The sequence below is a fragment of the Piliocolobus tephrosceles genome, chromosome 3 (assembly GCF_002776525.5).
Source record: "Piliocolobus tephrosceles isolate RC106 chromosome 3, ASM277652v3, whole genome shotgun sequence".
Taxonomy (NCBI): domain Eukaryota; kingdom Metazoa; phylum Chordata; class Mammalia; order Primates; family Cercopithecidae; genus Piliocolobus; species Piliocolobus tephrosceles.
The window spans coordinates 73,075,016-73,101,631 of record NC_045436.1 but is presented as its reverse complement, the minus strand read 5'-3'; the positions used below and the strand labels follow the sequence as shown (position 1 = coordinate 73,101,631).

The 26,616-nt window shown below is 35.0% G+C and overlaps 1 protein-coding gene across 2 annotated transcripts in view; it reads right to left on the bottom strand.

Annotated features, from left to right (window-relative positions):
* The window catches only part of GRID2 (glutamate ionotropic receptor delta type subunit 2), a 1,491,924-nt gene that overhangs the window by 526,600 nt on the left and 938,708 nt on the right, over positions 1-26,616 (bottom strand). For both annotated transcript variants that reach the window (XM_023195441.3, XM_023195442.2), the window contains one exon: positions 14,364-14,483. In XM_023195441.3, the coding sequence (XP_023051209.1) occupies positions 14,364-14,483 (120 nt within the window). The remainder of the gene's footprint in view (positions 1-14,363; positions 14,484-26,616) is intronic.

Below are 26,616 nucleotides of genomic sequence, written 5' to 3'. Positions count from 1 at the left end.
ACACTGAAATACCATTCAACCCAGCAATCCCAATACTAGTTATATACTCAAAGGAATATAAATTGTTCTATTTTAAAGACACACACAAATATGTTCACTGCAGCACTACTCACAATAGCAAAGACATGGAATCAACCTAAGTGCCTATGTGGTACATATACACAATGGAATATTATGCAGTAATTAAAAGAACAATATCATATCCTTTCCAGGGACATGAAAGGAGGCCATTATCCTTAGCAAACTAATCCAGGAACAGAAAACCAAATACTGCACGTTCTCATATATAAGTGTGAGCTAAAGAATGAGAACACATGGACTCATAGAGGGGAACAACACACACTGGAGCCTGGAGGTAGAGGGTGGAGCATGGGAGGAAAAAGAAGATCAAGAAAAATAACTAATGGATACTAGTCTCAAAGCTGGGTGATGAAATAATCTGTACAACAAACCCTCATGACACATGTTTACCTATGTAATAAATCTGCACATCCTGCACATGTACTCCTGAACTTTAAAGTTTAAAAAAATGGAATATTTACAAATATGGTTACAAATTAATTCAACATGATATAGTTTTGATTAAAAGAAATTTGACTTAAAATAAATTTTATAACCTAGTGTTATAGATTATATCTGGAAATAAGTCAAATTTGCCATTTAAAAAATAGAGCTTGAAAATTTTTTGTGCATGTGAGGTTGTATTAGAGAGAAAGAATCATAGAGTGCTAGTGCTAGAGAGGAGCTGCTTCAAATCACAGGCAAAATACTATTCATCATCAAAGTGTACAAAAAATTACTTGTACACTTCTAATAAACAATACACAGATAATTTCAAATATGAAACATTTAAATACAGAAGTATCCATCTAACAAGGAGAAAATAAATGTTATTTCATTCATTTTCCATAGCTGGAAATAATGTTTCTTGAATGCAAGGTCACAGAGTTGCACATATTGTGAAAGAAAGGCATGACAAAAGGGGGATATTCTCAATTTTCAGAAATATTTGCCATCAGGTAAATAAGGACATCTTTACATTAACAATGGGTATATGTTTAAGGTCTCAGTAAAAATACTGCATATTTGAATAACCTCCCTTCAAAAACCAGGACTATAACAAGAAGCCTACTGTCCACTCACAACCACGTTTTCATAGACTTTATGCTTTTTAAAATGAAGGCCAGTTTTCAAACAGAATGTTTCTGGTTTTGGCACAACCTTTCTCTCTCTTTCCATGTATATATATACATGTGCTCACACATTTATATGTATATATATATATAATTATATATATGCACATATACATGTAATGTTTTATATATGTGTACATGCACACATATGTAAATATATATATGCATGCACATTATATATATATTATATATATGTAATGATTTCAGCAGAACAGTATTGCTCTCTGGAATGGAAACAATATGTGTCACTTGTTTTTTTGTGATATACCACTTTTTTTGTCAAGAAAAAAACCTCGGAGTAAACAGTACCAAAATCAATAGCAGAATTATTAATTTTTTTAATACTTTAAGTTCTGGGATACATGTGCAGAACTTGCAGGTTTGTTACATAGGTATACACATGCCATGGTGGTTTGCTGCACCCATCAACCTGTCATCTACATTAGGTATTTCTCCTAATGCTATCTCCCCACAGTACCCCACTCTCTGACAGGCCCCAATGTGTGATGTTCCCCTCCCTGTGTCCAAGTGTTCTCATTGTTCAGCAACCACTTGTGAGTGAGAACATGCAGTGTTTGATTTTCTGTCCTTGCGACAGTTTGCTCAGAATGATGGTTTCCAGGTTCATCCATGTCCCTACAAAGGACATGAGCTCATCCTTTTTTATGGCTGCATAGTATTGCATGGTGTTTATGTGCCACATTTTCTTAATCCAGTCTATCATTGATGGACATTTGGGTTGGTTCCAAGTCTTTGCTATTATGAACAGTGCTGCAATAAAATTATGTGTACATGTGTCTTTATAGTAGAATGACTTATAATCCTTTGGGTACATACCAAGTAATGTGATTGCTGGGTCAAATGGTATTTCTGGTTCTATATCCTTAAGGAATCACCACACTATCTTCCAAAATGGTTGAACTAATTTACACTCCCACCAACAGTGTAAAAGCATTCCTATTTCTCCATATCCTCTCCAGCATCCATTTTTTCCTGACTTTTTAATAATCTCCATTCTAACTGGCATGAGGTGGTCTCTCATTGTGCTTTTGATTTGCATTTCTTAAATGACCAGTGATGATGAGCATTTTTTCTTGTGTCTGTTGACTGCATAAATGTCTTCTTTTGAGAATTGTCTGTTCATATCCTTCACCCACTTTTTGATGGGGTTGTTTTTTCTTGTAAATTTGTTTGAGTTCTTTGTAGATTCTGGATATTAGCCCTTTGTCAGATGAGTAGATTGTAAAAATTTTCTCCCATTCTGTAGGTTGCCTGTTCACTCTGATGGTAGTTTCTTTTGCTGTACAGAAGTTCTTTAGTTTAATTAGATCACATTTGTCAATTTTGACTTTTGTTGCCATTGCTTTTGGTATTTTAGACATGAAGTCCTTGCCCATGCCTATGTCCTGAATGGTATTGCCTAGGCTTTCTTCTAGGGTTTTTATGGTTTTAGGTCTAACATTTAAGTCTCTAATCCATCTTGAATTAATTTTCGTGTAAGGTGTAAGGAAGGGATCCAGTTTCAGCTTTCTACATAAGGCAGGCCAGTTTTCTCAGCACTATTTATTAAATAGGGAATCCTTTCTCCATTTCTTGTTTTTGTCATATTTGTCAAAGATCAGATGGTTGTAGATGTGTGGTATTATTTCTGAGAGCTCTGTTCTGTTCCATTGGTCTACATCTCTGTTTTTGTACCAGTACCATGCTGTTTTGGTTACTGTAGCCTTTTAGTATAGTTTGAAGTCAGGTAGTGTGATGCCTCTAGCTTTGTTCTTTTGGCTTAGGATTGTCTTGGCAATGTGGGCTCTTTTTTGGTTCCACATGAACTTTAAAGCAGTTTTTTCCAATTCTGTGAGGAAAGTCATTGGTAGCTTGATGGGGATGGCATTGAATCTATAAATAACCTTGGGCAGTATGGCCATTTTCATGATATTGATTCTTCCTATCATGGAATATTCTTCAATTTGTTTGTGTCCTCTTTTATTTCATTGAGCAGTGGTTTTTAGTTCTCCTTGAAGAGGTCCTTTACATCCCTTGTAAGTTGGATTCCCAGGTATTCTATTCTCTTTGAAGCAATTGTGAACGGGAGTTCACTCATGAATTTCATATGGAGCCAAGAAGGGGCCCATATAGCCAAGACAATCCTAAGGAAAAAGAACATAGCTGGAGGCATCATGCTACCTGACTTCAAACTATACTACAAGTTTACAGTAACCAAAACAGCATGGTACTGCTACCAAAACAGATATATAGATGAATTGAACAGAATGGAGGACTCAGAAGTAGCGCCATACAACTACAACCATCTAATCTTTGACAAATCTGACAAAAACAAGCAATGGTGAAAGGATTCCCTATTTAATAAATGGTTTTGGGAAAACTGGCTAGCCATATGCAGAACACTGAAAGCAGAATTCTTAAAAGGGGCAAGAGTATACATCCCAGACAACCCAAAGTTTCAAAAAAGTTTTCCTTAATGCCATTGTTTGTATCAAAAACAAAGGAACAAGTATCAATCGATTTTCTGTTACTATAGAATAGCTTAATTAGGACTAATAACTTAGTCATGTCTAAACAGCTCCAATGGGTCAAGTGTCTTGTTTAAGGAGGAAAATAAAATTACTGGAAAAAACAGACAGAAAGGAGGCAATACAAGCAGTAGTAACCTAAAGCCATTATTACAATTCCAATTATGCCTTACTCACATGGACATAATATTCATTAGTTTGAATGACAGTCAATCCCCTGCCAAATAAATGAACTATGAAACTTCTATTAGCAAATTTTGTGAAATTAATGCTCAAAACTATTCAAATTTAAATTATATAAAACCTAGTTACTGCTAAAAGAGAATGTGTAATCCCCTCGGGGCATCCAGATAGGCCTGAGAGAGCAAGACATATATCAGACTACAGAGAAATTTAGAGAGCAGAGAAAGCAGAAAATTTGAGGTGTAATGAAAAGCCCCTGGGATTGTGGTTCAACAGAACCTATCATACCATGAGTGTTATCATGTAATAAATTTGTCTGTGGTAGGTTTCCAATACAAATGGGTGAATGGCTTACTCTTTGAGTTTCTCCTATCTCTGTCTGCCTACTCATGCAATTACTGTGAAACAAACCTTCACTATCTTCTACTTAAAATTAAATCATGGCAATGAGACCTTGCTAAGAGAGTACCCACGTGAGCAAATGCTTCTTAATTCTGTGAATTCCTAATATAATTTCTTTTAATCATTATTACCATAGTACTAGGTCCTGGACATTAGTTACCACTAATGGTTGAAATTAGGAATTAGGTTGTTCAGAGGATGGTAAACACCACCACATCATATTGTTGAGTTTGAGCTGGATTGGAGTTTCATTGGTGTGTGTGTGTGTGTGTGTGTGTGTGTGTGTGTGTGTGTATCTGTTAGATATTGGAGTGATGCAGATTCCAGTGTGTCCCACTGTGGATGCTGTCTAGCAGAGTAGGAAGGAAACTAAACTTTGCCTCCTCTGTATCAGACACAGTCTTGAACTCCTAATCCAATCAATCCTAAGCATGTGGTCTAGAGATGACACCACAGACTCTCTGGGTCTCTTTATGAGCACATTCATGTCTGTGAATATTCTCTGAGAGTCTGGAGGCCAATAGAAGCTAAATTCCTCACAATTAGCTCTTTCCTCAAACATGGTGAGATAATTCACGCCAAGGTATTAATCAGGGTTCTCCAGGAGAATATATGTACATATAAATATATATTTAAATACAAACATATACCATATACAGAGATTTGATATGAGAGATTGGCTCACATAATTATGGAGGCTAAAAAGTCCTAAGATTAGCTATCTGGAAACTAGAGAACCAGAAAAGTAGGTGGTGTAGTTTCAGTCTAAATTCAAGGGCCTAAGAAACAAGAGAGCCAATGATGTAAGTCTCAGTCTGAGTGTAAGGCCCGAGAACTGGGGGTCTGATGGTACAATTGCCAGCTGGAGTCTGAAGGCCTGAGAACCAGGAGTGCTCATGTCTGAGTGCAAGAGAACATGAATTTCCCATTTTAAACAATTTTAAAGGAGCAAACTTACCCCTTCTCTGCCTTTTTGTTCTATTCAGTTCCCCCAACAGATTGGATGATGCCTATCCATATGGATGAGGCAATCTTTACCCAGTACACCAATTAAAATGCTAATCTCTTCTGGAAATACATTATAGACAGATCCAGAAATAATGTTTTGCCAGCTACCTTCGGATCCCTTAGCCCAGTCAAGGTGACACATAAAATTAACCGTCACAACAAGCAAACAGCTCAGATTTTATAGTCTTTCTAGAAAAGTCGTTCCTATTTCGACCAAAACTTGGACACAGAATTGTACCCCATCAGTCATCTTTGCTCCACTGTGGAGAGATTGCCATCATCCCAGCCACCAGAAGATATAGCTTCTGTTCTCTCCAAGAGGCAGTGAATGCTGCTTACCTGAGGTAGAACTCCAGAATTATTCTCAATCAACCAGCAGCTAACCTTTCCAGAAACTCAGAGTAACCCTAAACATCAGCAGATATGGGTTATTTTCTCTACTCTGCAGTGAAATCAGATGGGCTCGCTAAGAGGCTGAAACAATTTGGTTCACAGAATATACTTTTCAAGAGTGCAGGGTTTCCCTACCCATCAAGAGACCGGTGGGATCAACAATTTTGAGAGTCTAAATCAATGGTAATGTTAGAATGTATTAGACTGCATATCTGTCTCATGACTTTATGGTACAAGCTATTTTCTTGAAGACATATCAGAATAAAAGCCGATGGAGCTAAATGTATCGTGATTATATATTATAAATAAAGGAGAATGGGATAAAGAAATAAAAGCTGTTGTGTTCACAACATATTATTACTTCATAATATTTTCTTTTATTTTCCGAGAAGGAGTCTCACACCATCACCCAGGCTGGAGTGCAGTGGTGTGAACTCGGCTCACTGCAAGCTCTACCTCCCAGGTTCATGCCATTCTCCTGCCTCAGCCTCCCAAGTACCTAGGACTTTAGGCATCCGCCACCATGTCTGGCTAATTTTTCATATTTTTAGTAGAGACAGGGTTTCACCATGTTAGCCAGGATGGTCTTGATGTCCGGACCTCATGATCCACCCACCTTGGCCTCCCAAAATTCTGGGATTACAGGCATAAGCCACTGTGCCCGGCCCTACTTCATAATATTTTCTAGATAATCTCTATTATATAAACCTTCCAAGACACAATTCATTGTTAGAACTAAGATATTAACTGAAGATGGCAGATTTTCCAATTATGGGCTTAAACTATAAAGACTGGATTTATTCAGGCTATGTTTACCACCAGATTTTCTGTTATTAGATTTCCATACAACTGTAGATATTATAGTTCTCAAGCCTTGATTAACAGACTTGTAGAATTTTGGAGTCATAAAGGACATTAAATGAAACAAAAAAGTTAGTGTTTCATGCTATCACTGTGATTGTCATGTATAATGCTCTGTCAACCACATCTAAAATTAAATTACTTTCACCATCTCACATAGCAGCTTCTTGTCAGAATAGCCACTAGACTTTGTATTTCTTGTGTTGGGTTGAAAATGAATTCTATTAATTCCTGTATATTTCTTAACAGGTATTATTTTTAATTTTCTCTTATTGTGTAAGCTACAAACATAATTTCAATTAAACCTTACAAAAATCCTGAGAGATAAGTATTATTATTCACATGTTACATGTGTTACATTCACGTATTCCAGAACTTGAAACTCAGTTTGCTTTGAAGTCCAAAGATCACACAATCAGTAAGTGCCAGAGGCGGAATTTCAACCCAGGTATGTCTAACAGCAAAGGTTACACGTTTTCCCACTACAGCCTGTTAAATCTAGTCTTGTTGTGAGAAAATAATCTTAAACCTACAAATACTAATAGTCCGAATAAACTTGTACTTTTATGGGTATTTCCATTTTGCTTGTAGTAATCAATTTGAGTACCCACTATTTCCCTATTCAATACAAATTCTTGCAAACAAATTTATACATATATCTTGCTTAACCATTAAAATCATTATTTATACTTTTGATGATCAAGTGCCCAACTCCGATAGGAATGGAGGATAAAGAGTGTAACACCCACTAACATTCTAGTTAATTTAAATGCAAATAATTATGTTTCACGTAAATGAAAGAAAAATAAAGTTGCTAAACTTACCAATGCAGAGAAGAATCTTATGGATTCTTACATCAGTATGCACATGTATTCATTAGTTCATTCATTAAATACTTAACAAGCATCTATTATATGCCATTCATTAGGAATACAACAGAAAACACAGTTCTTGTCTCATGAAGTAACATTGTAACGGGAAAGGCAAATTATAAAAAAGCAACTTAATTAGATTTACATATACACATAGAAGACAGTTATATGTATAATTATGTTGTCAATTCACAATATTTTCTAGATTCTATTATATAAAACTTCCAAGACATGAATTCACTGTTAGAACTATGACAGTAAATAACTATGGCAGATTTTCCAATTATGGGCTCAAATTACAACTGGGTTTTATATTAGAAAGACTGATATAATATCAGTTTGCAAGAAGTGTTTTAAGAAAACATAAAACAAGGTATTACCAAAACATAAATGTCATTTTAGATATTCCAGAATCAGAATACAAATAAAATGCTGAATACAAGTGCAATATTTAATCATTGGCTATTTGAAAGCAGAGGTGTTCTCTCCTCCTTATAAGTACAAAGCAATTAAAGATTTAGTCCATTAAAAATTGGTGTATTTTTAATAGATTATATATTATTTAATTATTTGATATATTATATAATATAATATCCTTTGCAAAGCAGTACATTAGGTTTGCCCAAGAACACAAAGTTGTAGACTTTGTGAATTTAAAGCTGGAGAACCTGAATAAAGATTCTAAGTATATCTCAGAAACCACTGTACCTAGGAGCTAAAATATCTCTGTTGTATCATCTTATTTCACCAACTTATGAGAAAACACTTTTATGAAGATACTAAGCATTACAATGCAATTAAGATTGGTTGTGAAACCAGCTTTAATCACCTTTTCCTAGCTTTATTCCCTGTTTGTGATGAAGTTCAAAGACATTAAGTCTAGAGTATTAAATTTTAATACTGGAATTCAGTCTATAATAATATGTGAGCAGCACTGGCAAACTTAACAAAACAAAGAAAAATCAGACAGATAAGCAAACAACATTACGTAAAACTCATCTAATGAAAAACATGTATTGATTCCTTAAATGTAGAGTTATTTACTTTAATCTTTACTTTTCATGTCTTCTTATAATAACTTTTACTCAAATTGTTTTTTTTTTTTTTTTTTTTTTTAGAAATTCTATATAGTGTTTAACAGAAACAGAAATAACCACATTCTTGGGCAAAATTTAAGGGTATAGAAAACCTTAACGATTTCAAAATTTGACTTTGAGTTTTACCTGAATTTATCTTCAAGGGTATATACAATGTGCTAACATGTTGATATACCATCTACTAAGTAAGTACCACCTTATGACAAAGAAAAAGAACATGTAAAAATTATCAGAGTAAGAAAGTCCTTAATTTAGATGAACATCAGTGAGAATTAAATAATCCCTTGCACATTCTCACCAAATTCAAAAAAAAGAAACCATCATTCATACAATGCCAAGAGAGCAGAGACTAGCCCAAAAGTTGGGACTATGAATCCTTGGTATATCACACATTCAAACACTGAGCAGACACAACCCTGTTTGGTTTATGAGACCTGACAGTACCCCTGCTTGAGGTGATAAGGCTGCAGGCTTTGTATACACTGAGCCACTGGCAGCAGAATCAACACTGACAACTTGACAGTTCGTCAACTGGAAAACCATTCACTCCTTTTGAGACATGGAGAAACTGGGAGTGGAACCTTCATTATGGACACACATCTGGTAAATCTATACTGCAGTTATTTGTGTGGTGTTATTTTCCTTTGATAAGTATCTTTGAACGCATTATTATATGTGTTAATACCTTTGCAAAGGAACCGCCTCATTTATAAAATGAGCTGGCAAGCTACGAATTAGTCCATAATACTTTTTAAATTATTTGAGCGCTAGATCTGGAGTTTTAAAAAAAAGTAGTAATCAAATTGCAGCTTAGTAGAAAAATAATTGAGTTATAAAAATAAAAATTTCAAAATTAAGAATGCTTAAATTTTTAAAACAACGCAAAAAAATTTTCAAGTGTCAAAGGTATACAAGGCACCATAGAGTAAATATTTATAGTGCCTTTCACAATACCTCTATAGTGCCAGCTCACAGGAGCGTTTCAGCCCAGTTTGGGAGTTGGGGCATAGGAACATTAACAATGAAATAATTACAGGAGTTATTACTTAAAGACAAAATAGATGTAATCTAATGTGTATGATTCACTATCATTTTAGTGGCAGAGATTTAACCGTTACAGACTCTAAATTCAGAGCAAGTTGAAGCAGCTATATCGACCTCAGAACTTGGTTAAATGGCACTGATTTTAGAAGGCTAAATGAAGCTCTCCTCTGCCACCCTCATAAACATCCCATGATGAGTGCCTAGAACCTACTCAGCCTTAGGATTATGAATTCAGTTATCTCTCTCCCCAACCATAATTTCGGGCTCTGAAGCTCTCTCACTTCATCCATATTAATATACAAGCTCTTCAGATGTGCTGAAGACATAGTAGTAACCTCTTAGCCATACTTTGTTTCTATTATACAGACTCTTCCTTTCTTCATTGCCATTCATGTTCAGTTTAGATTTTATGCTTTGTCACTTCAACCATCGCCTTGTCAATGTTCTTAACCTCACTGCCTCGTTGTACTGCTATCAAACACAAAGCAACACAACCCAAAACAAAAATAACCTGATGAAGCGTTAAGTCTACATTAATTTAAATTTATTCAGTCTGCTCAATGCTGCTGGACAAACATACACAACTATGTAGATTAGTACCACAGTGATTTCTTGATCTCTAGCCTCATGTGAGCCAACAGCCCTGCCTGGCATTTCTTCAATATTCCCTAGTCACCTCTCCTGTTTGCCATAGCAGCTATTTCGAAACTTCTCCACTGTCGTTAAACCTCCAGTCTCACTATTGCCAATGCCTTCTGCTACATTTTCCCAATTAGAAGATAATCTTGCCTCCTACTTCTCCAACTTCTCCAAGAAAAGACTATTTCTTTCTTTCTTTCTTTTTTTTTTTTTTTTTTTTTGAGACGGAGTCTCGCTCTGTCGCCCAGGCTGGAGTGCAGTGACCAGATATCGGCTCACTGCAAGCTCCGCTTCCCGGGTTTACGCCATTCTCCTGCCTCAGCCTCCCGAGTAGCTGGGACTATAGGCGCCTGCCACCTCGCCCGGCTAGTTTTTTGTAGTTTTTAGTAGAGACGGGGTTTCACTGAGTTAGCCAGGATGGTCTCGATCTCCTGACCTCGTGATCCGCCCGTCTCGGCCTCCCAAAGTGCTGGGATTACAGGCTTGAGCCACCGCGCCCGGCCAAAAAGACTATTTCTTAACAATTATCTTAACTTCCTAACATCAAACATAAAGACTTGCTTGCAAACACAGCATTCTTTTCTTACCCCCACCCCTCAGCACTCTGGAAAATAATGTTCCCCGGTGTCTACGGTTAAGAACTCCGTCTAATTCTTGATCCAATTCTCTCTTTTCCCCTACTGTTTCTCTATCAATGATCACCTTTCTTTCCTATATCTTCATTTTCTTCTTCACTACTGGCTTGGTCTGTGAGCATTCAAATATACTCAAATCTCTTACATTGTAAAAAAATCTCTCCCAAAAACTTCACAAAGCCATTTAATTACTACCCAAAATATTCACTTTTTTTTTTAACTTTTCTAGTGTTGCTATAAACATATGGCATTACTCCTCTACTAAAAATTTCACTCATTAATGAAAATTAACCACAACTTCTTGTGATGTACTAGACACGATTCTCGATGCTTCACCTTACTAGCTCATTTAAATTAGGCCAGCATACCTTAGCATCAAAATCCAACAGAAAGGACAGCTTTAGGCGACCTCATTCATAAGTATCAATATAAAACCCTTATGCAAGGTGGTAGCAAATCAAATAATATTATGTAAACATAAGCATAATTATAATTTTATATATGTATAAATAATTCTATATAAAAATATCCCAGAGATGTCTGGAGCTTCCTTAAACTGATCTAAGTTAATTATAATTATATAAATATAGAGTAGTATAGTGGTATAGTGTTGAATGTTTTTTCTCTGAGATTGATAACGATCCAAAAATACCTACTATTGTTATTTCCATTCAATATCATCCCTAGAAGATGTAAAATAACAAAAGAAGAGACAAAAACTCTTATTAATTGCAACTGACAACACAATTTGCAGAAAATTCATGAGAATCTACAGATAAATTATCAGAATTAGAGGTCTGAGCAAGAGTGCTGGATACAACATCAATAAATATCGATATTATTTGTATACACAGCAGCAAACAGAAAATGACATTTTAGAAGATACCATATTACATTCATAGACTATAATACCACTCAGCAATATAAATTAAAAGACAAACGAGCAAAATTATTGACACATGAAAATAAGAATGTACCTTAAATGTTGAGAGAAAAAAGACACAGATGTGTAAATACTAATTATTCATTTATATAAACTTTCAGACCAAGCAAACTGTCCGTGCTTCTCAGAATAAAAACAGGAATAATTGCACTTTCTGAGTGACAGAAACATTCTGTAACATGACCTTGTTAGTGGTTAAACTGGTGAATGCGATTGCTCTAAGTCATTGTGCACTTAAATTATATCTCAATAAAACAAATGAAGAGTATTGAAGAGTAAAATTTTACTTTTTTCTCACCTCATATATAAAAAAATCTCCTAGATAGATAAAAGACATTAATTTGAAAGGCAAAACTATAAAACCCCTGGAACATAATTGAGCATAATATCTTCATGACTCTGGGGGATCGGGAGTAATTTCTTAGATAATGCTGAACAGCAATAATAATAAGGACGAAAATTCATAGCTCTTCTAAATTTAAAGATACTATAAATGGCATTGAAATAAAATCCACAGAGAGGAAAACAAAACTGACAAAAAAATTAAATGATAAAACACTCAAATTCAGAATATATACATAACTTCTAGAATCAATTATAAAAAGCAAAAGACACCCCCTCCAAAAAATAGCCAAAAAAAAAGTAAATGAGCAATTAACTCAGAACCATCTGAAGAGCCTAAATATGTAGGAAAAGATGCAGACATTTTCATAATCAGGGAAATGTAAATGGAAATCATGAGGATATATCATTATATACACCCAATAAGTTAATACAATTTTAAGTCTTACACATTCAAGATTTGATTAGAATGTGGAGCAATGCCTGCACTGCTGGTGGTATGTAAATTAGTAAATTACTATGAAAATGGGTTTGATGTTATATGGTAAAAGTTCAAGATATGGTTTCTTGTATTGCAGCAGTTCTACCTCTGGATACAAAATCTATGGAAATACACCTACAAGCATAAAAGTATCCAAGATGCATATCCAAGAATTTTTGTAACAGCAGCTTACAGCAGTCTAAAAATGGAAACTGTAGTGGTTTGGGACACATCCATACAACAGAAAACAATACAGCAATATAAATGAATAAACTGCCACTCCACGTAACAAGGATCAATAACATAAACATACTGTTGAACACAAGAAGCAAGAAGAAAAGGATATATGCATTCTTGAGACCATTCATAAGTTGAGACATTGACAAAACAATTATATAAGGATGTAAACACAGGTGATAAAAATATATTTTAAATGCAAATAAATTAGCATCATAAAAATCAGTCTAAATATTACACTATGGATAAGGATGGTCTGACTGTAATCAGAGAGAAGCATATGGGAGTGTTGAGAATCCTGGCTATTTTATATTTCTTGACCGTAGTAATAGTTCTTTCCTTTAAAATAATTCACTAAACTTTGAGTTTTATGCAGTTTTCTGTATATTTCATATTATTCACTATAAAACAAAAATTTAAAATGCATCAAGATAGTTTCATCCACATTAGCATGAATTTATTGAGAAATTTGTATTGCTAATAACTCCTCACTTCATTCTGTCTAGGTTGTTTTGCATCTTACATCTGAGCATTACATACCTACTGAAGAACCTCTTACCCTTAATGTAGTCAACTTTAGACAGTTAGAAATTTATGGTTACCAGCTCTGCATATACACTCAATTATGTTAGGCTTTTCCTTACCAAATATATATATATGATTTGATATATTCCCCTACCAAATATATGTGTGTATATATACACATATATATGTGTGTGTGTGTGTATATGTGTGTGTGTGTGTGTGTGTGTGTGTGTATATATATACATGATTTGGATTTGCTGTATATATATATTTGCTATATATATAAATATATATGCATATTTGCTATATATATACAGCAAATCCAAATCATATATATGAGACACATATGTGTGTGTGTGTGTGTGTGTGTATAAAAACATCATTTATATAAGGGCGTTTGTATTTCTCCTTGAGAAAGTTATTGTTCCAGTATTTCATGAAACACCGCTATTGGCACTCAGCTTCTTCTTACATGTGATAAGTAGTATACAATGAGAGTTCATTTTCTGCAAACTATTTTCTTCATATTACATGACACACACAGAAGGTAAGATACTGTAATGTCACATCTTGCAGTAGACTTTCTGTCTTACTATATGAAATTTATCCAAGCTCTTATTCTCATTTTGTACATGATGCAAGTTAAAAATCAAGCAGCTATAAATTGTATAAATATTAAATTTACTATTTTATAAAAATTATTATTATAACAAATGAAAGATGATGCTATTTCCCTAGGCAAGATTCAGATTACTTTTTTTCCTTTACATTATTCTAAGTCAGAAATTGAATTTCTTGCTTAATACTTCTGGTAAATAAATATTTAAAGTCATTTCAATGCCTAATTTCCCCCCAACCCTGCTTTCTCTTTCAAACTACAATATTGACTTTAATGGGTGCTGTGATCATATTGCATGGAAAACAATCAAGCAAAACCATAGTACAGGAAAAAGCATATTAATCAGCGTGTCTTATCTTACTTTGCGAACACCTCTGCCAAGCTCTTCTCCATAGTTGGTTCCAAGGATTTCAAAATGGACATTGGGATTGCCTCCATTTTCTCCAAATTCTAGCTCTCCAGTCAACCCACTAACTCCACCCTAAAGGAGAGAACAGATACTGATGTAAAATTTCAGGAGTAAAAAAAAAATAAATAAACATAAAAGGAAGTTTTAGGAACTCTACTTCTATCTATGAAATAATACTTAAAGTATGCAATTTTAACAGACTGCTTTTTAAAATGGGTACACAGCATGAACAGGAGTACAGTTGAACTAATTTTGGAAATTCCTTAATCCAACCTCATCTATTTTTCATAAAAACAGAAATTTAGACCCCAAAAGTCAAGTGACTTCTCAAAATGAAACCATGTTAGAGCTCAGACTAAATTTCAGTCTCAAGTTTTTGCCACCATACCTTGTGACTTGAATGGATCCATTAGTCAGAAAACAAGATGCTTCTGTAGTGCATAAAATCTATTTAAGATAGGTATCAACATCTTCTTTGTTCTAGCACAATTCCATTCAAATTTGATCTAAAATTATACCTGGGGATCTTAAAATCCATGGTTTCTAGATTATTAGAGGCTTATTATTTTGCACCTTCTTTAAATATATTTTCCAAATCAAAAATAAAAGAAAGCTAAATTAGGCTTGAAATCTGTTTTTGCTTTTAACGGGTAGTGCTGGCTGTTGAGATTCACTGGGAATTCCAAGCTTCATCTTTCATTCAACATGACAGATGTTCATTTATCCAACAGATGGCAATGTAGGTCATACTTCTCTCTTTCTTGTTTATCATTCTTTTCTCAGTTTAGTTTATCAGCCTTCGTATTATTTAGGATTTTACCAATGAAAACCACACTCCCAGTCACTTCAATGCTAAAATATGTCTAACATAAAATTTTGGCCTGGTAATGACATTTATTTAGAAAACAAATGACCTCAGTTTTGTAAATTGTTTTAATTATCACTTCTAAGATGTTGGCATTTAAATATATCTCACTTGACATAACCTGCAACTCTGTTTCCAGTCTTTTCCGTCTGGTATTAATATTATGCTGCTTGCTTTTCCTTCTACTCCATCTGTGCCTTGTAGCCCAATCACCTGATGCAAAGTTCATGATGAATTCAATAAACTATTTTTGATTGATGTTTTCCTACTTGAATCACTAATTTTAATATTTAATCTATTGTATTTTTAGAACAGTAATAATCAACAAAATTAATTCTTCACTATTATTTCCTAATCAGCCAAACTATTATCTAGTTTTATTAATAAAAATCCTAGTAGATTTGATATGTCAATACTCTTTTCATATACGATTTAGCAGTCAAGAAGATAGGTCACACTTCCTGGGTTTCACGAATGGCTTCAGGATCTGCTAGCTGTGTAAACCAGGCTAAGCCATTTCATTTATGCCTCAATCACTAGATCTGTTAAATGGGAAAATAATAGTGCCTACATTAGAAGATTATTCTGACTCTTATAATTCATGTACAGAATACTGAAAAGTTCTTGACATGTGGTGAGAGCTTAAATACTATTATTATTATCATCATCACTTCCACTGTTACTTAATTCTTTATTTCTGAAGGATTTTTAGTTCATATAGAAATTGTTGGCATAATCTTGTTTTTTAATTAAAATTCACTGGGTTTGCCAAAAATTATTATACGCTTAAATATTTAGATGGCTTTGGAAAATATTTTTGCAAATGTCAACTCAGTTACATTTCATTGGTTAGTTTGGGGAGGAAAAAGTTAAAGCAGCTGGTCTAGAATGTATTCATTCCTTTCCCTGGTGTGTGGACAGGGCAGCAACTGAGGGTGAAGGTTGGGTCTAATTCCTGACAACTGGAACTCCAGGTAAATAGACTAGTAATATTTACTAGGTGGGAAATCCCTTAGCAGGATATCCCAGGCTAAAGAAATACTGTAGTAAATAAACCCAAGATCTAAGGATTAATGGTTTGTGGCTCCTCAGAAAATGTCCTGAAGCTTTACATTTTTTAGGGTAAAAATGGAAATGTTTCATAATGTAAATCCTCCCTGTGGTGAGAAGTAAACCTATGGAACCCTCCTTGGCGACAGAATCAGCATTTCCAGTGTGGGAAGAAAGAACCTGGGGAACCACGCAGAATGTCTCCTACTTTTTCTGCTTTGCGCCCTTTGCTTGCCTGTATTTTTGATAAGGGCAATGTATCTGATTTTTGCCAATCTATTCCAGTCTGCGCTCACTATTAATATCTCAAAATATCCAATTACATTTTAAAGACTGAAGTGCAGTGCATCTTATTATCATTAGTATCTCCAAATGACAAATACTGTAGGAATTTGATTGACAAGTATAGCTTATATTATTACAAAAAGTTCTACTTGTATTCAGAATATTTTATAAAGGTTTTTCTTGTCCATAACCATACATCTACCTGAATAATATCTTCTAATTATATCAGAATCGTAAATTTCTGTTTTAGTAGCTTATTTCTAGGAAAAATATATCATATATCAACATGATTGCTACATAAAAACTACCATAACCCTAAAATGTTCACACATTTGAGCACTAGACTAAACTGGTGTTGTGTTATTATTCTCAATCAATACCTACGTGGCCACTCCAGGTCATGCCTTTATCCTTTACTTTATCTTCCACTGAATGACTTAGTTACTTGAAAAAGGTACAGAAAACAATAAATCGGGGAACTTGCATTGAGTTTGCTACAGCGTTTACTTACCTTGCTCAACTTTTTGACTTTGTAATTTATTTTCCTTATGCTATATTCCTAATGAGCTGTTGGCATGTAAAATCAATGAAACCTTCCCTCATGAAGATGTCAGGGATGACGGAGAGGTCAGTATTTCAAGCAAGTAAACCTTTTAACTAAAACCTATTGTTATATCACCCAGACCTAACCTCTCTGATTTTTGATTGCCATAGAAAATTCCAGCGCTTTAAAGCTTTTTTCTATCTATCCTCAAATTAACCTTGAAAACAGAGCCTTGGTGAAAATGTGTGCTGGTCAAGGGGTAATGAATGGTCATTATTTTTGTGCATGCATGGTTGTATTTGTTTTTATTTCTTGGTGATGCAGCAGATTTTCAACAATATAAGCTAATGGGACATTGGTAGTATGAATAACACATACAAATAATTTCTAAATGTCCTTTAAATTGGCAGTAAAAATTGCTGCCAGAGTAAATCTTTTTAAAAATATGAAATAAAGTTTGTTTTAATTTCATCCATCCACTTGATATATAAATACCAGCAGACATCAAATATCGAGGGCAAAGAGTAGAAAAATTAAAAGAGGAGAATCAGAGGTTGGGAATAATTTACCACTGGACAACGAGTTTCTAAAAGGCAAAATGTATTATTCCCCTATGGCTAGGAAAGGTTGGGGAAAAGGTAAAAAAAAAAAAAAAAATTACTGAGACTTTATGTCATTCTGTTGATGATGAAGAAGGATCTTTTCCTACACTGGAAATGACAAAGGAACTTAAGAATTACTTTTGGAGGATCACGTGGGACATCAAATATTTATCATACTTGCCTAATTTCCTTATACTTATTCCTAAGTTCCTTGTAACCTGCAGATGTGTGTGGGAACCAAGGATAATCTGTTAATATAAGCATGGGCCCAGCAAGGCAGTGAACACTCTGGGAGGTGCCAGACTCAGTAGGGAGCCCTGATGCCTTCATGTTTCATCAGCATCAGGTTCAGAGAGAAAAACTCCTAACAAGAAAAATGCCACATTTTCTACCCAACAAAGAAATATTTTTATGGATAAACAGAAATTAAGATACAAGATGAAAAAAAAAAAGACAAATACAAAGAACTTAATTTATGTGAAATATCTAGGAAAATTTGAGTTGTCATGTAACATTGTGTGTGTGTATGTATACATATATTTGCATATATACATATACACTCAAATAGTCATTCATAGTAGAAACTCACAGCTAGCTGAGAAGTAAACAGGAAGTTACAAGCATTGTGATCATGCTGTCTCCATCTTAGAGGATCCTTAGGCCTAGTCAACCAGTTAACTGCAGAACCCAAACTGAAACCTTCATCTTGTGTCTCACATTTTTTTCCTTTGGACTGTGTAAACTGTGTGTTCAATATAACATATTATATCATAGTGAATTGCTCAGCAGTGCATGTTGAATTGAATTAAATTAAATCTATTCCACTTTACCTACTTTATGATTAAAATGACCTGAAGCTGGAGTGTATCTTGGTGAATCGACAAGAGGTCTATTCCAAGAGCATGGATGGCAGTTTTTAAATCCCCATGACAAAAAGTTTATTTGCACACATTTTTGTAAAAACGCTACCTTATATTTCACGACAATGTTGTTTGTGGTAAACCAGATTATGTTTGCCTAAATTCTCTCTCTTTCCTTTGGATTTCTAAATTCTAAATGATACATAATGCTTTACACAAAAAGTAATGTCTCCATTTCTTTAAGTATGCAGACTTTTTAAAATCCCACAAAACCAAACATGACAACTTACTAGAGCTCATTTTGTCCCAACCATTAACCTAGGAATTATTATTTTAATCTTTGTCTTCCTCACATACTTATGTTAAATCACCAAACCTTATTTCAATCCTGTAAATATCCTCAAGGATATCTACTTCTATCCATCCCATGGCCCATACCCTAACGGGGTCTTCTCTAAGTAAGAGGATTAGCCTCTTCATTGGTGTTCTGTCATGCAGTCAGTCTGGTTCAATGGCAGTTGCAGAATTCTCTACTTGGCAGGCATGGGATAATCTGATTTTATCACCACCCCGTTTAAAATACTTCAGTGTCGGCCGGATGTGGTGGCTTATGCCTGTAATTCCAGCACTTCGGAAGGCTGAGACAGGCGGATCACCTGAGGTCAGGAGTTTGAGACCTCTTTGCCCAACATGGTGAAACCCTGTCTCTACTAAAAATACGAAAACTCGCCGGGTGTGGTGGTGCATGCCTGTAATCCCAGCTACTCAAGAGGCTGAGGCAGGAGAATCAGTTGAACCTAGGAGGCAGAGGTTACAGTGAGCTGAGATCACGCCACTGCACTCCAGCCTGGATGACAGAGCGAGACTTCATCTAAAAAAAAAAAAAAAAAAAAAAAAAACCTTCAGTGTCACGTTATTCCTTGAATAAAGGAATAACGTTTGGAAATTTCAACATCATTTATCGAACCCTTGGTGGTCTTTCCCCCTTTTAGCTAATTAGAAACCATATCTCTATTCTGTCTCTATTCTGGCTGCCTTGGGCTCATTTCAGATGCTTCGGTGTGTTAAGCTCTCTTTCCTACAAGCCTGGAAACATTCTATTTCATTTGTGTGAAACATTCTTCCTTCTCCTTTCCTGGAATACTCTTAATTTTCCTTTCTTAGCCTAAACATTTCCACTTATCTATCACTCTCAGGCCTACGTAGCCCTCCCATGACATATTTCTATAACAGTTGGTATTTACCCTTTTGTAGAACAAATCATGCTTGTAATTATTTTTGATATTTCTATTTTCCTTCCTTATTCTCTGATCTTGTAGTACAGCATATGGTCATATTCAATAAATATTTGTTGAATGAATAGATTACCATGTAAGAATTGGTATAATTTCAGTATTTTTATCAGTTCAAAAAATACTCTTTGAGGTATCAACATATATCAAGATAACTATCAGATATCATATTGATATACGCTGGGCTCAACATATATCAATATGAGAAAATGTACTGGTACTTAAATATTTGAAATATTGCATAAACTGATATTTTCTGTTTTCCCACATTCCATATTAAAAACAATTATAAAACTTTTAACAGAAATTGATCAATTAAGACAATGCAAAAGAATTTGATTTAAGGATCTATTAAATTTTAGTTCACTTACTAATATAGAATACACAGAAAATGGTCAGTGATTTTATATGCAATCACTTAATTTTGAATCTAAGATTTTTCTTAGTTTTTAAAAAACTTAAATGAAAGAGGTAAAGATGTTCTTTCTAACATTCAGGTCTGACTTTATCCAAAAATTATTTAGTGTCTTACATTTACCCACAAAATAATTTTTTTTCCTAAATCACTTTCCAGTCAAAACAATTTTATGTGTTCTCTGCACTCTGGTAAATTAATCAACTTTTGTCACTGTACAAATGATTTATTCTAATATATATGTCAGCTACAGCATTCTACCACCTGAAATATCCTCCTTCCATAGCTTTATATATCCTAAGCCTGCTAGTTTTCAAATTTCCATTAAGATGCTATCAGTTCCCTGCAAATCTTTCTAATCTATTTTCTAAGTTGTGTTCTCAAGGAAACAGGTCTGAGATGGAGATTTGCTTGTATGCAGGAGGTTTATTTGAAGTGCTATTGAGAGAGCACTTGCAATGGAGTGAGGGAAGAGGGACTAGACAGAGAAAGAAATGAAAGCCTGATGCAAATACAATACCAGTTTAAGTCATCCAATGGACCAGTCTATAGATAACCCTTCAGACTTGCCCCTTGAAGAAAGGAACTTAGACATTTCTAGTTTTGTAATGACTGTTCATTGGATCCATGCTGTCCCTAGAAAGAGGGTGTAGCAATTTCTGTTCATGGCAATTCCTGAACAGAGGCTCAGATGTCTTTCTTGGCTGTGAAGCAACTATCTCAGTGTGTTACCACAGCACATTACGCTCTTCTCTAAGATTCTACAGTATCCTATATTTATCACATTTGGGTCCTTTTGTTGTTTCTGGCCTTAGAGTGTAGCTCTTTGTATAGTTAGTCAATATTCACTACTGGTCTCTAAATTTCCTCTTTTTTTTTTTTTTTTTTGGTGGGGGGTAATCCCATAAAAGAATTTGCACAGAACATTCTACAGTATAGACATTCGATAAATACCTGTTAAAAGAGTGATGAATACATGAATGAAGTGCCCTCTTGGAAATTGTTTCAGTATTAAAAATATTAACACTAAGAAAAGAATGAAAAAATGATTTCTATTTAAATATAGTAGACTTCTGTAAATAAAAACAGGCTACTCGTGTTGCAATGACATGGCACTATTCCAAGAAGGTAGATCTGCACTGGGTAAATTGATTTCTAAATATCCCAGGGGAGTGGTTTTCAAATTGTAGTTCTAAGAACTGATTGTGGTGGGAGTCTGTGGAAATCCTCTCCTACTCTTTTCCTTAGCAGCTGAAATTTATTGATTGTATTTATACAGTTTAAAAAGTTTGAAAGCTTGCCCTAGGTTACATAACACTAACAAATTTAATTATACAACATGAAAACTCTTTCCCAATATATAAATACAGTTTTCATGAGAGGCTACAACAATATAGCTTCTCATAATAAACTAAAAATTGAAAAACAAGCCATATTAAAACTTAAATATGGTTTATTTAATATTAACCAAGGGTGTTTATTCCTGTAATTTCTTGGTGTGCATGTTTAGCCAAGTGACTTTGACAAGAGTGAACAAAAATGATTGCCATGAACAACAAAAATGGTAAATGGCACAGTATACAGACACCAAATTAGAAACCAAAAAACCTGGTATTTAAAGCTAGTTAGCTACGCAACACTTAGTACATCATTTAATTTTTCTGAAGCTCAGTTTTCTATACCTAAACATGGAGTAAAAAGGTTAGTTTAACTTTATTGTGACTTGCTACTCTGTAACTGCATAAGTTACTAATAAAAATGTAAAAGAACTTAAGTGCATAATATAGTAAAATAAAAATAGAAGAATACTTTCTTTACAAAATTTTTTAAAATCCTCTTTTCAGATAATGCCCCTGGTGTGTTTAAGAGTATACTTGTTGCATGCTGCTTTTTAAGTCCATGTCAATACATACAGTATTAGAATTGGAGTGATTAATTTTATTTGACAATGATATCAATCTGTATTTAAAAAATACAAGAGAACCAGTAGATAAGTTTGGAATGTTGATCAGGTCAGTCATAAAATATATGAAACATCAATATCTTCCTTTAACACCTACAATAACTAGTTTGAAAATCTAATGGAACATATCTCATTTATGATAGCATGCACACACACGCACATGCACACACACACGCATGCACACACACACATCCTATAAAATTTTAGAAACAAATACAATGAAAATATGTGTGAAGAACACTATAAATCTTTAATCAGGGTAACAAAAAGCTGACTATATGGATAGATGCCATATTATAGATGGAAAGACTCAACAGTTTTGAAACTATAATTTCTTCAAAAATATTATACAACATCCATGCAAATAACAATGGCACAGGGCTGCTGATAATATTTGGCAGAAATTAACATGCAAGCATTAACCATTAATTTTTAAAAAAGAATACAAATGAGGAGGCACTTATTCTACCAATTCAAACAATAAATTAGAAAGCTCAGGTACACAAGAGTACCTGAGAAACAGCAACCTTGCCCATTAGTGGCATTTACACTACTATGTCAATGACATTATTTTTAGTTCTTTTGTTTCATTCCCCATAATAAGAACATAAATTAGGGATAGGAACTTGTTCTCTTCTTGCTTGTAATTTGTGCAGCAGCACACAGACTTGTAATGTGTATGTAGCATGCCCTTAATATAGGCATTTTGTATTTACTTGAATGTAATTAAAAATTTTATCACTAGAATATTCCCATTGTAATAAGAGCCTGACCTCATTTGTGTTGCTGGCTACTGACTTCTTTTTAAGCCTTACCCTCCCTTTCTTTGACCCCACATCTGTACAGTCTGATTAAAACAGGCCATCCTGCACCTACTTATTTGACACCTGTGGAAAACTTGACCTTCTCAAATCTCCAGCCCACATGAGTGGAAACCTTTTCCCAGCCCTAACCTCTAGTCACCAAAAAGGCCCAGGCAACTCCCTCTGTTTTGCCCAAACCAGCCTGAATCTGGTTGGGGCCATTCTGCTCTTCCTGGGAGTCTCTATGTGAATAATGAACTTTCTTTCTCACTTGATGTGTGGAGTATCATCAGCACTGACATCTAAACAGGTGACCAGAACCACACATATGATGCAGAAAGGAATACAATTTTTAAAAAAAGCCATTTTAAGGTAAATTTGAAATATGAGACAAAAATATAAAATTGAACACTTGTAATCATGTATATTATTCAAACTGAGTTTCTTGACACAAATAATGGATATATTTCTTTAAAACGTGACACTGGGGCAAAAGCTGAGAGGGACAAATGCACGCATAGTCCACAAAATAAAATTTCATAATTATTGTATTAAATAATTGTTTGGGTTATAAATTTTCTAATAGCAGTATCTTATATATTAAATTTCTACATGAGAAATATTGACATGTTATGAGGAATATGACATAATATTCCTCCTGATCCTCTCACTAAATAAGTGTTTCCTAAGCAACCTACTAATCTATTATTTTGTCTTTGTATGAAAGCTTCAGAAGAATAAATATATTCAGGTTCCTGCATCCTAGCCAAACCATGAATTAATAAATTGGCAGGATTAGAATCATGTTCAACAACCTCCCTTGGATTTATACCTGTCAGCTCTCTACATAGATGAGGCTGGAAGATTTTGGCAACACCTTGAAGCTAGATTAGACTTATTCATTTTTCAGTTGAAAAGTCTTTCTCTGCCAATATATTCAATACATTTAATCCTCAAGTACTTGTGTTGATAACAGCCAAAATTCTCATAAAAATTTTCCTTGGCAAAGAAGACACAACATCACGATGGTTTGAAATCCCTACCAAAACTCATCTTGAAATGTAATTGCCATTGTAATGGTATTAAGAAGTAGAAACTTTAAGAGATGATTGAGGTCATGAGAGTTCTGCCTTCATGAATGGAATAATGCTGTTATTGCAGTAGTGGGTTAATTGTCACAAGAGTTTGGTCCCCTTTTTGTCTCTGTCTCATGCACTTGCTTGCCAAGTGGTGTCCTTTCACCTAGGATAACCCTTATCAGATGCCAGCCCCGAGCCCTTGGATGTCCCAGTTCCAGAACTGTGTGCCAAATAAATTTCTGTTCTTACTAAATTACAAAGTCTATCGTATTCTAGCAGCAGAAACAAATCAAGAGAGAAAACTGGTACCAATCAGTGGAGCTGTTGCTATAATACATATTTGAATATGTGGAAGTGACTTTGGAACTCCATAAAGGTAGGGGCTTGAAGAATTTGAATGATCAGACTAGGAATAAAAAACTGTACTGCTGTGAGCAGAGCTTTAAGGACAATTCTAGTGAGGGCTTGGAAGAGAGAGCTGTAGAGAAATTCTGAATCTTCTTAAGAGTTTATTTAATTTGTTGTGATCAGAATACTCATAAAAATCTGGAGAGTAAAGGATATTCTGATGAAGTCTCAGAAAGAAATGAGGAACAGGGTATTGGAAACTGGATTGAAAGCCATCTTTGCTGCAACGTAACAAACACCCTGGCTGAATTGTGGCCATATTCTAGGACTCTGTAGAATGCAGAACTTAGGGGCAATGAACTAGAGTATCTGGTTGAAGAAATTTCTAAACAGCAGAGCATTCGGGCTTCTGCCTGGCTACTTTTACCTATATGTAGTAAGATCTGTGAGAGAGAAATGACTTAAAGATAGATTTTATATTTAAGAGAGAAGCAGACAAAACATTTGAAAAACTTACAGGCTGGCTATGTAAAGAGTGAAAACGTATGTTCAGGGCTAGGTGCGGTGGCTCACACCTGTAGTTCCAGCACTTTGTGAGGCCAAGGCAGGCAGATCATGAGGTCAGGAGATCAAGACCAGTCTGGCCAACATAGTGAAACCCTGTTTCTACTGAAAATACAAAACAAATTAGCCAGGTGTGGTGGTACACGGCTGTATTCCCAGCTACTCAGGAGGCTGGAGCAGGAGAATTGCCTGAACTCAGCAGGTGGAGGCTTCAATGAGCCAAGATCACACCATTGCACTCCAGCCTGGGTGACAAGGCGAGATTCTGAGGAGAGAATGCCAAGGGTGCAGTCAAGTAGTGTTTGCTAAAGATATTAATATGGCTATAAAGGAGCGATGTGCTATTTATCAGGACAATAGGAGAAAGATTTAAAAGGAATTTAAAAGGAATTTCAAAAATCTCTGAAGCTGCTGCTGCCCTCACAGGCTCTAGGAAGGCAAAATGATTTCAGGGGATATACCCAAGGCACTCATCATAGGCTCCCTGTCCAGGGTCACCTAGCAACTCTTCTCCCCACATTCCAGTGTAACATTCTTCAGCTGCCCCAGTTATGGCTCAAGTGAACCCAGGTGAAGCTTGGGCTGTCACTCTGTAGAGTGCAAATGGTAAGCTGTGGTAGCATCAATATGGTGTTATACCTTCAGGAATACAGAGTGTGAGAACTGTGGCTATGGGTTCCTGCACCAAGATTTCCAAGGATGTCGCAAAAAGCATGAAGACCTAGGCAGAGACTTGTCTCCAGAGTGAAGCCACCACAGAGAGCCCCTACTAAGACAATGTTGAGTAAAAATGTAGGGTTGGACTTGCCACAAAGAGTTTCCATTAGGGCAATGACTACTGGAGCCATGGAAGTGGGACCATCCCTAAGACCACAGAACTGTAGGACTAAAACTGTGTGTGACTCCAACCTGTGAGAGCTACAGAAGCTGAGTCCATCAAAGCCCTGGGAACAGGGTTGCCTGAGGCCTTGCAGGCCCAATCCCTGTCCTAGTGGATTCAGAAATTAGGACATGGAATAAAAGGATATTGTTTCTTGACTTTATGATTTAATGTTATTTTTTGTGTTGGGTTTTAGACTTACTTAGGACCAGTTATCGTTCTTTTCTTGCCTATTTCTCTGTTTTGGAATAGAAATGTCTATCCTATGACTGTCCCACCACTGCATTTTGGAAGTAGGTAATCAGTTTTGAATTCATAGTTTCACAGCTGGAAGAAATTTGCGTCATGATGAATCATGTGAGTCTCACCCATATCTGATTTAAATGAGACTTTGAAATTTGGACTTTTGAGTTAATGCTGAAACAAGTTAAAACTTTTGGAACTATAGGGATAGAATGAATATATTTTATATGTAAGAAGGACATGAGTTTTGGGGGTCCAGGGATGGAGTACCACGATTTTAGTGTCCCCTCCTAAACTCACATTGAAACTTATTTGCTATTGTAATGGTATTAAGGATGGGAACATTGAGGTGATTAGGTTATGAGGATGCCACTTCATGAATAGATTAATGCCCAATAATGGGAGTCGATTA